Source organism: Leptonotus elevatus, chromosome 1 (assembly GCF_054856555.1).
Source record: "Leptonotus elevatus isolate MCC_2025b chromosome 1, RoL_Lele_1.0, whole genome shotgun sequence".
In the NCBI taxonomy this organism is placed as follows: domain Eukaryota; kingdom Metazoa; phylum Chordata; class Actinopteri; order Syngnathiformes; family Syngnathidae; genus Leptonotus; species Leptonotus elevatus.
Window position 1 is genome coordinate 15,903,735 of NC_141239.1, and position 14,703 is coordinate 15,918,437.

A 14,703-nucleotide genomic window follows, 5' to 3' on the forward strand; every position below is an offset into this window, starting at 1 on the left:
TTCTGCACCCGCTTGACACATTGGCAAATCATCATCTGCATCAGAAAGAAAGACAATTTTTGTCATTATGTTATGATATAAAATTTTATAAATCAAAAGTACTCAGCATTATTGTGTAACTGAAAGAGTGAACACTCGTACTGGTATCAGTCCCTCATATTTTTCTACAATAAATACCTAAAATCTGATCAAATTGATGTATTAAATTATTGATTTTTATTAATTTATTTATTTGTTAATTAATATAAATACTTTTTTTCTTAATTATATTTACATAAATTAATTAAATTATAAAATATGATTTACTATATTTTTTTACTATTAGAAATACATATAATTTTTACGTATCGAAAATAAAAACACAAAATAAACACTTTTTAATACACAAAAAATTAAGACAAAATTAATTAACAAAAAGATTTCAACAAAACAAAATACAGCCAGATGAAAATAATTACGTATTCATTCATCCATCTATTTTCTTAACCGCTTATTCCCCACAAAGGTTGCGGGGGTGCTGGAGCCTATCCCAGCTGTCTTTGGGCAGTAGGCGGGGTACGCCCTGAACTGGTTGTCAGCCAATCGCAGGGCACACAGAGACAAACAACCTAATTATGTATTCTTACAATTAAATTGGAATGAATCATTATTTGATGAATGGCGATGGATGGGTTGGGAGCCATCATTCGTTTAGAAATAAAGATATTACATGTATTATGTATTTTCTACCCTGTGTAAAACTACATTATAAAATATAAATATGAGATTATTAACAAAAATAAATAAATAAAGGTCGCATACAATGTCATTTAAAAATGTGCTTGTAATCCCCCCAAAATTGTCATCAAATAATATCGAGTGAAGAAAAGTTCCTTACATGACTTGCAGGCTTTGTAATTTATTGCGATATTTTGCATCCAAAGTGTGATTTCTTGCACTACTAATCAATGACGTCGTCTGCCATAGCCTTTAAGTCTTTATATAATAGATTTACGTTGCAGGTGATAAATATGTGCAGCTGCTGTAAACGTGTCTCCAACATTTTGTGTCTCCTCAGCGTTTGGCTCCGTCCGAGCCCGAGCGGCGAGCGTTCTCATTTGGATAAAGTGCAGCGATAAAGACGCCGCACTTCTTACGAGGGACATTTGGCTCAACTAGCCTCTTACTCGAGGAGATGATAAAAGATAATGGACGCCCTCCCGCCCCTATCTATGTACTCCCCGGTGGGTAACAAAAACACTACCGAGCACTCGTTCTCCCAGCCCGCCCAGCTCCATGTAGGCGTTTTGGAAGGCGTCCCGCCAGTTGTCGTCGATGGTCTGCTCCTGGCCGTGTATCATGATGGTGCTGCACCTAGAGACAAATCAAGACGGGGGAGAAAAAAAACAACCATTTGCTAATGAGACTGTGAAATATAGAGCCGGCAGTTCAAACAGTTCAAACTGTCAGCAAATCTGGTGTTTGGCTGTTTCTTTGGCCCCGGTAAAAGTCAATTCAGAGATTGTTTCTAAATACATGATATATATTCGAAGGTGATTGCTAAAAACGTGAAAAGACTGACAACTATGTTCTCAACAGAGGAGCTATAGCGTTTTTGATTTTGATTTTTTTTTAGGCGTGGCTAAAACGGATCTTCGGCATCCATCATGAGTCGTCCCTCTCCCACTATATAAGAACTAGGGCGCAACCGATTAATTGGCCAACCGATCTCATCGGCTGATATTAGCTCGTTTAAAATCTGGAAAATTTTGATTTGATTGCTTTTTACAACATAAGACAAAGATAATTTCATTTAAATGTTGTGACTGTAGTTCATTAGGTATTTTATACATTGTATTTTTTTTTAATCAATCGGCCAATTAATCAGTTATCCGAATCCGAACAAAAAATACAAATAACAAATGTAAAAAAACAACAGTAAAATTGTTTTTTAATTTTTTTGTATTTACCATAATCTAAAATATTAATAATAATAAAAATCATAATAATTGAATCGCATTTTTTTTTTACGGTCATACCCCCAGCCCTACAAGTAAATGTGCACTTATTATGCACATCACTTCAACAACGTCTAAGAAAGGGTGAGTAGTTTTACTGTATTTTGCTTACTATTTATTTATATCTATACACGTATGACATGATTCAAAACATCCCACTTTGATCGTCGAGTATGGTCCGAACAAGCCTACGACTACGGCAGCACCTTCTGTAAGTGTTTGGCCTCACTGGCCATTTCAGAGAATAAAACCGAGGGCAGCTTTCCAGTCTTTTTCCACACTGTGTCTATTGCGAGTCTGCCATTGATCCATTATTGATGCACCAACCTGTCCAGGATTCTCTCCGGCGCTCCCTTCATGACCAGAATATGACCGGAAGGATTGTCATCTGCTTTATGGATGGAGAGCTTTAACAGAGAAGGGAGGGGGAGGGGGGGAAAGAGAGCTGTGAGATCCAGTGAGAGAGCATAGATAAAACCACTGCCGTCCTCCCGCGATGGTGCGGCATGTGACAAAATGAAATAAACATCAATGAAATAAATGATTTAAATGTTAAGTATTTACACTGTCGAGCATTTTACTTGAAGCCCCCCCGCTGGGAGGGAAAGAGCGCCATGAAATAATGACACCCATTAAAGTTAATCAAAGCAACTGGGCGGGATCTAGAAGCTGATCGGCTTAGATTGATTGCTCATGCCTGGAGGTCTTCTTCCGCAACATTGCCTTAGTGTTTCTAATTAGATGCTTTACAATTACACTTGCGCTCAAGAGTAATGAGTACAAGTGAGGCCTTTTGGTACCTAGTACTTGTTGGGGCAGGGTTTTTTTTTTTTTTGAAATGCAATGTACCTGGTACTTTTTTTTAACAATGTCTGGTACTTACACAAAAAACAAAATTGATATTTTGCATCTTATGCAAAATCGGTGATCTGCAGTGTCATTATTTGCCGATCAATCATTGACCTTGTTGATTGGATCCGCGTAGTAGAACATAACAGCATTCCCCCCAATATTTTTAATGTTTGTTTGTTTTGGCAGTGGGTCCTTTTTTGAAATCACATTTTTAGTGTATTGAATGTTTTTCTGTGTTTTTAGGAGAATGTATAGGGTTTATTTGGTCCCAATCCCCGTGAATGGAGGGTGTCGACAGTACATTAGATACATGCAGTAAATTGTTAAATAGATTGGTCAATCTTCTGATCGGATTTTTTTTTTTTTTTTTTTTACTTACTGATCAGCGATCAGCTCCAAAATCCTGATCGTGTAACTTAAGGAGCCCCTAAAGTGACACAGGGAAGATTATCATCATTATTTATTTATTTTTAATGTTTCATGTCATACCTAGTACTTTCTTAAAGTAATGTCTTGTTTTATCTGGTACGGAAGCATTGAACTGCCAATGTGTAGTAAACATTTTTGACATTCAAACGTATTTAAATACGTTCAGTCATACTTGCAAATACACTTGAAAATACTCGCGAGTACTTACGAAGGTACTTGTAGGCTAAATGCTACAAACATAGCATATTTTGCTATAATGTCACAATATTACTTGTGCATGTGCAAGTTCACGTAGGACCTGGTATTTATCTTTAATGATGTCATGCAGTACCTGATACTTGTTGGTGGAGTTGAAAGGGATCTCGGCCACTTTGGCGTTCAGGCTTCGCATCTTTCGAACATTGCCGCAACACAGCTCGATGCACTTTAGCAGTGCCGACTCAGATGCGTCGCCCGCCGTCTCCCGCTGCAGGAGACACAAACACACACACACTAGCGATTCAGCGAGAAAGGAGAGATGTCTTTGTCACGGTGCAGCGGAAGCTTTTGCCGCCGGGTGTTCTTTAATTGATTAAAGTTGCACCCCAGAGAGCATTGTTCACTCGCATTATGCCTCTCATTAATAATGTAAAGTAGAGCTGAACAACATCTGCATCACAGATAATTCTAGTCAGGCCACAAATGTTGTTGTCCTTGCACTTTTCCGACAATGGTAACATAAATAAAGAATGAGCGAAGATGACATTATCAACAACAATCAAAGTGTACCAAAAAAAATCATCTATGGTAGCAAACAATGCTAACAGCTGCCATGCTAACAGTTAGCGAGTTAACAAACTGAGTGAATCGGTAATGGTACTCTGTGAAGAGGCTTTTCAATTCGGCACTATTTTAAATGGGAATTGATCAAATACTAAAAGGCTACCAGTTGGTATCCTAATATGAAGCAAGACAGCAAGCTGTGTAGGCTAATGGCAAAAAAAGACTATTGTAGCTTAGATTTTACACCATATTCTTTAATCAGATACTATTTTAAATGGGAATTGATCAAATGCTAACAAGATATCTATGGAATGCTAACATTTAGCAAGAAAGTGCTATGGCAACATGTGAAGGATTTTATTTACAGCGGAAATGTCCAACTTTTTCAGGAATATGAGTTGATTGAAAATATGAGTTTTTAAAATGTATTGTTTTTTCAAACATTTAACTTTTTCAGAACTGCTTAAATGTTTATTTGTTTGTTTGTTTTTAAAACAGATTACCTTTTCTAAACTTTACAAGTTTGGGGGGAAATAATACTTTCTTTTAGGTATGTAATAAATATTTTTTTAAATAGTGACTTTTTTTGCAAAAATATAATGGCCTGTTTTTTATGAAATAAAATAACCTTTCATCTTTCATAATCTTATGAAAGCTTGGTATTGGCCTGATACTGATACCTGGTACCAGTACTCACCCATCCCTACGTTAAATATATGTATATATATATATTTTTTTTTTTACAAAATTGATAAATAGATATCTATTAGGGGTGAAATGAGTCCTTGAGTAATTCAAGTACCTTGGTTCAAAAAATGCTCAAAGCAGTTTTTTTCCGCCGCGGGTAGGCTACTTGCTTATTTAGTGTAGACTGTCAGGAAGAAGTCAAGCCAACCGCAGCAACAATTGTTCATGCTATGCATGACATTAATCCATTGCCAACGTGGTGAGAAAGCCAACTTCAAAATAAACCTTACCTTCCTGTAGCTTTGGTGTTTATATTGCCGTCACAAAGTACCACCAACGTCAACAACAAGTTAGATCGCTAATTAAAAGGTACAGTGTGTAATAATAAGTAGGGATGGGAATTAAAAAAATTTTTTGTTGAGAACCGGCTCCCAATGTTTCAATTCCTTGGCATCGTTTGCCGTTTTTGCTAACGATTCCCTTAGCGGTTCCGTGTGGGACGATGACGTCACCACGCGCGCGAGTCGCGCTACATTTCCGTGCGCGCCGAGCAACAAACATTGCGCCACGCTCGAAAGTTTGTTGACATCTTCCAAGAAAAGCTAACAACAGGCCAACTTGCAATGTTTGCAAATTGGATATTTCGTCTAAGGGAGGAAACACTACCACTATGCAAACGCATTTGCACACTCAGCATGCGATGACTGTCTGTCGTGTTTGTGAGCGCTCCGGAGTCCCGGTGGGATCAACACAGCAGCAACGGCCGCCAGCAATGCAAGCGTTCTCTCCTATCAACCTTCCAGGTACGGGTAGCAATATATTAGCGGCAGTTTGCCTTTATGTGAAACGTGCCGTTAGTAACTGCTAATGTTAAAGCCCGTATGTCACTAAACGGTGCCGGCTTGCGAGGGTAAATGCTTTTTTTTGTACAGAACGAACCATGACTTTAAAGCAACACTCGTTACTTCCACACGACCACACTGACTCTGCTCGACTCTGCTCACGGGAGTCAAACACCAGTCTACTGGCTGAGTCTCTTTTGACTGAGACAGGGAGGAGGAGTTTTTGAGTGCTCAGAGTGCATCATCAGAATGTTGAAATGTTACTGGAGTTAGACATTATTGTCACACAAAAAAAATCTAGGTTGTATTTTGTAGATTTTTACAGAAGATAATTTTAAAAATGTAGTTTATTTTCAAATCTTTTTCTTTCTTTCTTTTCTTTTTTTTCTGGGGACCCCATGGCACCCCATTGAGTCCTCAAATGTGGACTTAAAACTTTAGCTGGGCATGTTACTTTTACATGTCTCTTGTTTACAGGTACAACTAAGACATTAAAAAAGTGGATGCTAATCTATGTTTAGTCACCTTCCCCCCCCAAAAAATTGATAATAGAATCGCTAAAGAATCGAATCGTTGAGCAGAATCGAAAACTGAATCGTAAAAATCATATCAATTCCCATCCCTAATAATAAGTGACCACTAGATGTCGCTATAACATAGAATGCAGCCGAAGCGCATGCATTTAGAAGCACACACTCTATGGTGGCTCAGAGAGACCACACTCTGCAAGCCTATCACCAATTCTTAATTTGCGTAAGCAAACGAGCATCTCGGCGAGTGACGGCGACTTGGCAGCCGGTGTGAAACCCGGCAAGAAATGCCAAAAGACTGAGTGAGACGGATTTAACCGGAGGGGCTAACAAGAGCAACTAGCGGGAGACGCTAGTATAAAAAAAAAGCTAGTAAAAGCTTGCAATAGAAAAGCAGAAGGTGACAAGTGATGGGAGCCCAACTCACGGGACTTAGCGATGACGACCTGCAGGCCCCAGCTGTGGAAGGTAAGCAGCGGTCGACCCATTGGGTCCTACACTAGATGCAAGCACCACCAAGGCTAACTACGTTCGCGAAGTTGTCCTTTGGGCAACCGTAGCAGGAAGATGGCGGTGAAACACGTCAGCCTCTTGTAAGGTGAGGCCCCAGCCATTAAATATAATTAGTAGCCGGGTTTACATGGAGACTTTTTAGTCATTCCGATTGAAATGATTCCGAATGAAGATCTCTTTGACTTGACTAAAATCTCAATTACAGTAATTTCTGGACTATAAGGCGCTACTTTTTTCACTTGCATTCGATCCTGCGGTTAATACAAAGGTGCAGGTTATCCATCAGATCACAAGGGGGCGCACTACAAAGGAAGCGCAAGAGCATCAGGCAGAGCAAAACAAACCAAGTGAGCCCAAATACAGTAGGAGAGACAGAACGAGAGCGAGACAATCTGCACCCTCATTATGGAAAAGAAAGTAGCGAGAACCCGGTGCGGTAACATTAAAACACCTGTGGCTTTCAGTCGGATGCGGCTCATATGTATAACAAACTCGAGTATTCCCCAAATTTAGCTAGCGCGGCTTATAGTCAGGTGCGCCTTGTAGTCCAGAAATTACTGTGTTATGGTTTCTCGAGAGAAAAATAGTGTTCTGCTGAGCAGTTTAAATTTAAGTTTCGTTTTGTTTTTTCACACATAGACAAAAAGACAACATAAATACAGTTGTAAGATTTGAAGTGTGCAGGAGAGATCAGGAAACCCATAATAGGTTTATAAAAAGATCTCACCTCATACATAATCTTCATACTCAGTATACATATTCAATACAGAAACAAATATGAAACAGTATATATAAAATACACTTAATACACCAAGAGCATTAATAAAAGGATTTTATATGAATTAAAAATATATAAAAAATACAATGTATCTATTACCACAACTCTGTTTTTAGGCCAATGGACATTATGGTTTAGTAACTTTCGCTTAGTAAACATGTTTTGAGTTTGATTTTGAATGTATTTAATGACGTTGACTGAGTGGATATTTGGGGTATATTTATTCCATATCTGGGGCCCCCTATATCTTATGTTATCTTAAGTTTAAAAAACAAAGTTCATTATTCTTCTTTTTTTTTTATATTGTGCCGGTCAAAGCCCGGATAAATACAGAGGGATGTGTCAGGAAGGGCATCCGAAGTAAAACTTTGGCCAAATCAAACATGCAAATCAAAGATATTTCTTCCATACCGGATCAGTCCAGGCCAGGGTTTACAACAACCGCCATCGGTGCTGTTGACCTACAGGATGCCGGTGGAAACTGGACAACTGTTGGTCGAAGAAGGAGAGGAGGAAGGTGTGTTTGTAGGAAGAAAGGGAAGAGGAACACCAAGAGTCTAGGACTGAGAGTAGGTAACCCTTTGAATATTGGAACGATGACAGGAAAAGGTAGAGAGCTGGTTGACATGATGCAGAGGATGAAGGTGGACATACTGTGTGTTCAGGAGACCAGGTGGAAAAGGAGCAAAACTAGAAGTTTAGGAGCAGGGTTCAAGTTGTTCGATCATGGTGTAGATAGAAAGAGAAATGGAGTCGGAGTTATCGTGAAGGAGGAGTTTGTTAGGAACGTCCTGGAGGTAAAAAGAATGTCAGATAGAGGGATGAGCCTGAAACTAGGAATCGAAGGTGTGATGATCAATGTTGTTAGTGGATATGCACCACAGGTAGGATGTGAGCTGGAGGAGAAGGAGAACTTTTGGTTGGACCTTGATGAAATGATGGAGAGCATCCCTAGAAGTGAGAGAGTTGTCATTGGTGCAGACTTCAATGGACATGTTGGAGCGGGAAACAGATGTGATGAGGAGGTGATGGGCAAGTTTGGTATCCAGGAGAGGAACGTAGAAGGACAGATGGTGGTTGACTTTGCAAAAATATTGGAAATGGCTGTTGTGAATCCTTTCTACCGGAAGAGGCAGAAAGTACACAGATAGACTACATCTTGTGTAGACGGTCTAATCTGCAGTTGATCAGCGACTGTAAAGTAGTGGTAGGTGAGAGTGTAGCCAGACGGCATAGAATGGTAGTGTGTAGGATGACTCTGGTGGTGAGGAAAAAAAAGACGGCAAAGGCAGAGCAGAGGACGAAATGGTGGAAGCTGAAAAAGGAAGAGTGTTGTATGACTTTCAGGAAGGAGTTGAGACAGGCTCTGGATGGTCAGGAGGTCCTTCCAGATGACTAGACAACTACAGCAAATGTGATCAGGGAGACAGGTAGGACAGTCCTTGGTGTGTCATCTGGAAGGAAAGGGGATAAGGAGACTTGGTGGTGGAATGAGGAGGTGCAGAAGTGGATCCGGAGAAAGAGGTAATATAAGAAGAAGTGGGACACTGAGAGGACTGAAGAAAGTAGACAGGAGTACAGGGAAATGCAGCGTAAGGTGAAAGTAGACGTGGCGAAGGCCAAACAAGGGGCTTACGATGACTACAATGAAGCTATGGGAAAGAGTAATTGAAGCTAGACTGAGGGCAGAGGTGAACATTTGTGAGTAGCAGTATGATTTCATGCCAAACAAAGAGTACCACAGATACAGTATTTGCTTTGAGGATGTTGATAGAGAAATACAAAGAAGGTCAGAAGGAGCTGCATTGTGTCTTTGTAGATCTGGAGAAAGCTTATGACGGGGTGCCCAGGGAGGAATTGTGGTTTTGTATGAGGAAGTCTGAAGTGGTGCAGGGCATGTATGAGGACTGTAAGACAGTGGTGAGGTGTGCTGTTGGTGTGACGGACTAGTTCAAAGTGGAAGTGGGACTACATCAGGGATCAGCTTCGAGTCCCTTCTTGTTCGCTATGGTAATGGACAGGATGACAGACGAGGATAGACAGGAATCTCCATGGACTATGATGTTTGCAGATGACATTGTGATCTGTAGTGAGAGCAGGGAACAGGTGTAGGAGAAGCTAGAGGCGTGGAGGTTTGCCCTGGAAAGGAGGGGAATGAAGGTTAGGCGTAGCAAGACGGAGTATCTGTGTGTGAATGGGAGGGACCCAAGTAGGAGAGTGAGGTTACAGGGAACAGACACCAAGAAGAAGTTTAAGTATTTAGGGTCAACAGTCCAGAGCAATGGAAAGTGTGGAAAAGAAGTGAAGAAGTGTGTGCAGGCAGGCTGGAACGGGTGGAGAAAAGTGTCATGTAAAACTGTGGTGAGACCAGTCATGTTGTTTGGTCTGGAGGTGCCACTGAGAAAAAGACAGGAGGCAGAGCTGGAGGTGGCAGAGAAGAAGATGCTGAGGTTCTCTTTGGGAGTGACCGGGATGGATAGAATCAAGAATGAGTACATCAGAGGGACAGCACATGTTGGAGATAATGCACATGCATGCACATGCTTTGGAGATAAAGTCAGAAAGGCCAGACTGAGATGGTTTGGACATGTCCAGAGGAGAGATAGTCAGTATATTGGCAGAAGGATGCTGAGTTTCCAAATGTCAGGCAAGAGGTCTAGAGGAAGACCAAAGAGCAGGTGTTAAAGAAGACATGAAGGTAGTTAGTCTGAGAGCAGAGGATGCGATGCAGAGGACAGGGTTAGATGGAGGCAACTGATTCGCCGTGGCGACCCCTGAAGGGAAAAGCCGAAAGTATAAGAAGAAAAGAAGATTATTAAAAAATGGAAACCAGTTGGTTGTTCATTATTGAGCCGAGATGTGTTTTTTGGTCTTCTGTATCTATAATTCTTCTTTAAACAAGCAAAATTATATACCGGTGCTTTTTGTTTTTTTAATACTCGATTATTTGATAGAATTCAAATGCATCAATATGCAACTTTTTCTTCTTTTTTTTTTTTACAAAATTTGTAACTCTTTCAAAATCAAACAACATTTTTAACAGTGCTAATAAAGGACAATAAGATTTTTTTATTTTTTTTTTAAACATCTTCTTTGGATAGAAATATCATCTGGGAGTGAGGTACTATTTTAAATTAGAACTGATCAAATGCTATCGTGCTACCAGCTGGTAGCCAAACAGATAATAGAAGAAAAGTAGAGGAAGTTTTATTTTAGCTCAAATAAGGCTGGCACTGGATAATAATTTTAAATTAGAATTGATCAAATACTAACATGCCAACGGTTGTGATGCTAACATACAGCGAGTTAGCCACCTGACTGCAAACAGTGTTAGTACGTTGGCTCAATAAGCATTTTACACCACATCCCTTACTTTTTAAAGAGAATTAATACCATGCTAAATTGCTAATTCTAAAAAATAGCAATCAAAGTCCAAAAAGGCAGATCAAATTAGGATTTTATATCTTGTCCTTTAGTTGCCTGCTATTTCAAAAGAGATGTGATCAAATCCTATTATGCTAAGGCTAAGCAAAGAACCACCATACATACATGATACAGAAAGCACAGTTGGTATGATAACACATAGCAAAAAAATGCTACAGTAGCCTACAGCACCTAAAAAATTTATTTGACATCATCCATATTCCAAAATGCCTATCCTGACTGGGGCCGTAGCCCTACTGCCTCATAAAAATCTTAATATTATGATAACATAGACTGTCGGAGATAGCTGTCACTGATTTCAGATGTGAGCATGCCCTGGCGGAGCTTTGTGCTCGTGTTTTTTTGTGAGTAATTTCCTCACCTGTCATGAATACTTATGCGCTATAGCATCTCAAATGGAGATGACGTTCAACATAGCATAGCAGCGGCGGTGGCAGCGGGGTGTCCGAACCGTGACGGCCCAGTTCTTTCGGCGGCTGTTTATTCATTCATGAATGCTGGGCAAAAGAAGGACGCACGCATGATAACATTTGTCTTTGTTTTTCTATGAACGAATAAACACATCAAAAGGGATCACAAGGACTGTTCTGGATGAGAAGTGATCAAATGCTAACATGCTAAGTGTCAATATGCTAATAGCAAGAAAGCAACCTGAATGTCAAAAAGCGCAAGGCGGATCAATGAGGATTTTCATATCTTGCCGTATCAAGCCAGGTGCTGTATTAAGCTTAATGAATAACACATTTCTTTATATATTTACTTGATGTATTTTCATCTTAAATGAATAATGAGTAGGCCTAAAATATTAGTTCATTCTCATTTGTTATTCGATTATTTAAAAACATTTTTTAAATTGTTTTTAATTTGATTATATGTAAAAAAAAATAGTGGTAGGTAATTACCCCAATTATTTGATTTAAAAAAACATAAAATGTTCATTAAACTAATAAGGATTATTTCACTATTTACAATAAATCAATCAATTAAGTTTTTACTCATTTCAAAATACAGTACATTTTTCTTAATCAATTTTATTGAAAAAAATCACAATTTTGTATTTGTATTATTCACAATAAATATATACATTACCCAGTTATTAAATTATTTAAGTAAATGTGAAATGCTACATTTAAAAAAAATTGTTTTAATTTATTTATTTTTGTTATTCAGTAAGTATTTTTTTAATAAAAATATTTTAATAAATTTTATGAAAAAGCTATTTCATTATTTTTATTTGTATGTTTTATAATGAATGAATTAACCTATTATTAAAGTAAATAAATCAATCATATTCCATCTAAACATAATTAAAAAAAAATTGTTTTGAATATTTTTAATTTCTTACAATAAATCATTTAACCAATTAAAGCAATACAAAATGCGTAATTTTACATGATAAAATCAATTCAATTTGTGGAAGAAGTGTCTAACTCGATGCAAGGAATACAGTATTGTATTACCAGAGAGAAACTTGTCGGGGGGGGGAAGGGGGTGGTGAGGAGAACTGACTAGTCCGTGTCCCCCACACGCGGGCAGTTTAAAAAAGCTTCACGGACGAGAAGAGGAAATGACGACCATTATTCACTGTTTGGATTTTACTCAGCAATCAATCAATCAATCATTTAATCAATCAATCAATCAACCTATCAATAGCCTACATGCTTTTTAATTACACAATAATTTTTGCTATTTGTAGGCTGCCCAGGTCCCTATCACTCGCAAATAGCAGGGGCACATTGTATAGAATATATATTGTGGTGATATTTATTTTTATTTTGTCTTCATGAGCATACTCGGTATTGTAGTAATCCAAACGTAATCCAAAATAATCAAGTTACATTACTTTAATATTATGGTACTTGGATTACATTACTAACTAAAAAAAAATTAGCAGGTAACTTGTAACTGTAACGGAATACATTTTAAAAGTAACCCTTCCAACCCTGGTGACCGGATTGGGAAACGCAGCGGGCCGTTTCAATGAACAACACTTCAGGGGGTGTCTATTTCATTTACCCCGCAACATGATGAATTTATATTCATACATAGCCTATTACCTATGTACTTATAAAATCTAATGACATGTTATTGAAGAGGCTGATTTTTACAGCGTTATGTAAAGCAATTAAAGTCCACTCCGGCGGCAGCGCCATTAAAGTGCTATTTAGATCCTAATAATAGAGTTCTGTGAAGGGTTGTCTGCTCCCTGCTGACACTCTGCATTGGAGTGTGAAAGTACTGACGTTTTTTATGCGCTTTTAATTGGCTTTTGACACCTGTGGAGCACTGAGAAACTCACGAGGGAAAGAAGCGGGTGGAAAAAAGTCGAAATGGTGGACAATATCCAAGTAGAATACTTTGAGTTGATAACTTTCAGTTCCTTTTATTTTAATTGGTAACAGATTTGTACAGCTTTTTCTACTTTGACTAGCATTCTAACAGACCGCATGCTCACAGCTAGCATACTAATGATACCGTTGGGAACCACAGTGTGAATTTGGATGACTTCTCGTGCCCCATTGAACAGGTGCTAAAGCCTCCTAAGATAGGTAAAAAGAACACTAACATGCTAACAGGTGGTGGGCTAACACGGCAAGATAGCACAGTGCAAAAAACGCAATGGGAGAGACATAAGCACTTTTATATTTCAAATTAGAAGGCTAAAATGCTAACAGCTGGTATGCTAATATACAAAATGGCAACTCAGTCTAAGTACATAATGGAGATTAGACATCATGTCCTTTACTCGGACACGAGTTGTAATGAGAATTAAAACATGTTAACATGCTAACAGTTGGTACGTTATCATATTGCATGTTGGTAACCTGGTTACAAAAATCGCTAAGGCCGATCAAAATGTTTTTGTCTCTTTCTGTATCAGCTACTATTTCAAATGAGAATGAACAAATGCTAACATGCTAAGATCTGAAATGCTAAAACACGGCAATATAGAAACTTGAATACAAAGGTCCAGAAAGTAAAAACCCTGCCACAGTTTGGCTTTAGCCACAGGTGCTTCTACTCAACCGGCGTAAAAAACAAGCTCCATACTTCCATTTTTCTGTATGCGGCCCTCAAATAAAAAAGTTTGGCCACCACTGATTTAGAACCACTGTTTGACAATAAAAATGTCACTCCAAACCCTCTGATTTCTGCCTCCCAGCATTTCTCCGTGAAACCAGACTGATTATCGTGAGTGCATGTGTGAACGGAACAAAATAAAACTTTTCAAACATGAATCTATTTTTACTTTGGAACATAAACATTTTTGTACATATTTTCTGATATGCTACGGTACAAACTAGCAACTTAATTGTATTCAGATGTCAAACGAGAACGGATCAAATGCTAACTCATGAACTAATTGAATTGTGGTCCACCTTCCCACTAAAACTAAAAATATGGCTATTATTCATGAGTGTAAACTTGCTGTGTGTGGTGTGAGTTTCCAAACCTGCAAGATGGCGACTTGCTCCTGTCCTGCTCTGAAGTCAGCCCGGTTGCACAGGGCAGCCACGCGGGACAACGCCACCCACGTCGCAGAACTTTTGTCAAAACACAAACCTGCAAGTAGAGCGGCAGTGGGAGCTGCATGAGACTTCTTTCTTCTTTTTTTTTATAATTATTATTGTTATGGTGGATTCATGCAATATGTATGCTAGCATCTTAGCTCCCAGATCCCAAACAATAGCACAGGAGTACTGCAGGTCAGTAACAAGAATAACTTTCTTTTTTTTTACTGGGATTTTTCAATTCCCAATTTTAAGAATGACATTCATTTTAACATTTGTATGATGATTTCTCTGAAGCAATCTTTGTGAAAATGACCTTCACTTCAGCGCGCGTGCCCTCAGCATTCATTTCTCATT

The 14,703-nt window shown here is 38.7% G+C and overlaps 1 protein-coding gene across 2 annotated transcripts in view; it reads right to left on the reverse strand.

Moving 5' to 3' along the window:
* atp1a2a (ATPase Na+/K+ transporting subunit alpha 2a) overlaps positions 1–14,703 on the reverse strand; it is a 68,158-nt gene that overhangs the window by 30,493 nt on the left and 22,962 nt on the right. For both annotated transcript variants that reach the window (XM_086077308.1, XM_086077309.1), the window contains 4 exons: positions 14,289–14,398; positions 3,610–3,744; positions 2,325–2,404; positions 1,244–1,353 (listed from right to left, as the gene is read on the reverse strand). In XM_086077308.1, the coding sequence (XP_085933434.1) occupies positions 1,244–1,353; positions 2,325–2,404; positions 3,610–3,744; positions 14,289–14,398 (435 nt within the window). The remainder of the gene's footprint in view (positions 1–1,243; positions 1,354–2,324; positions 2,405–3,609; positions 3,745–14,288; positions 14,399–14,703) is intronic.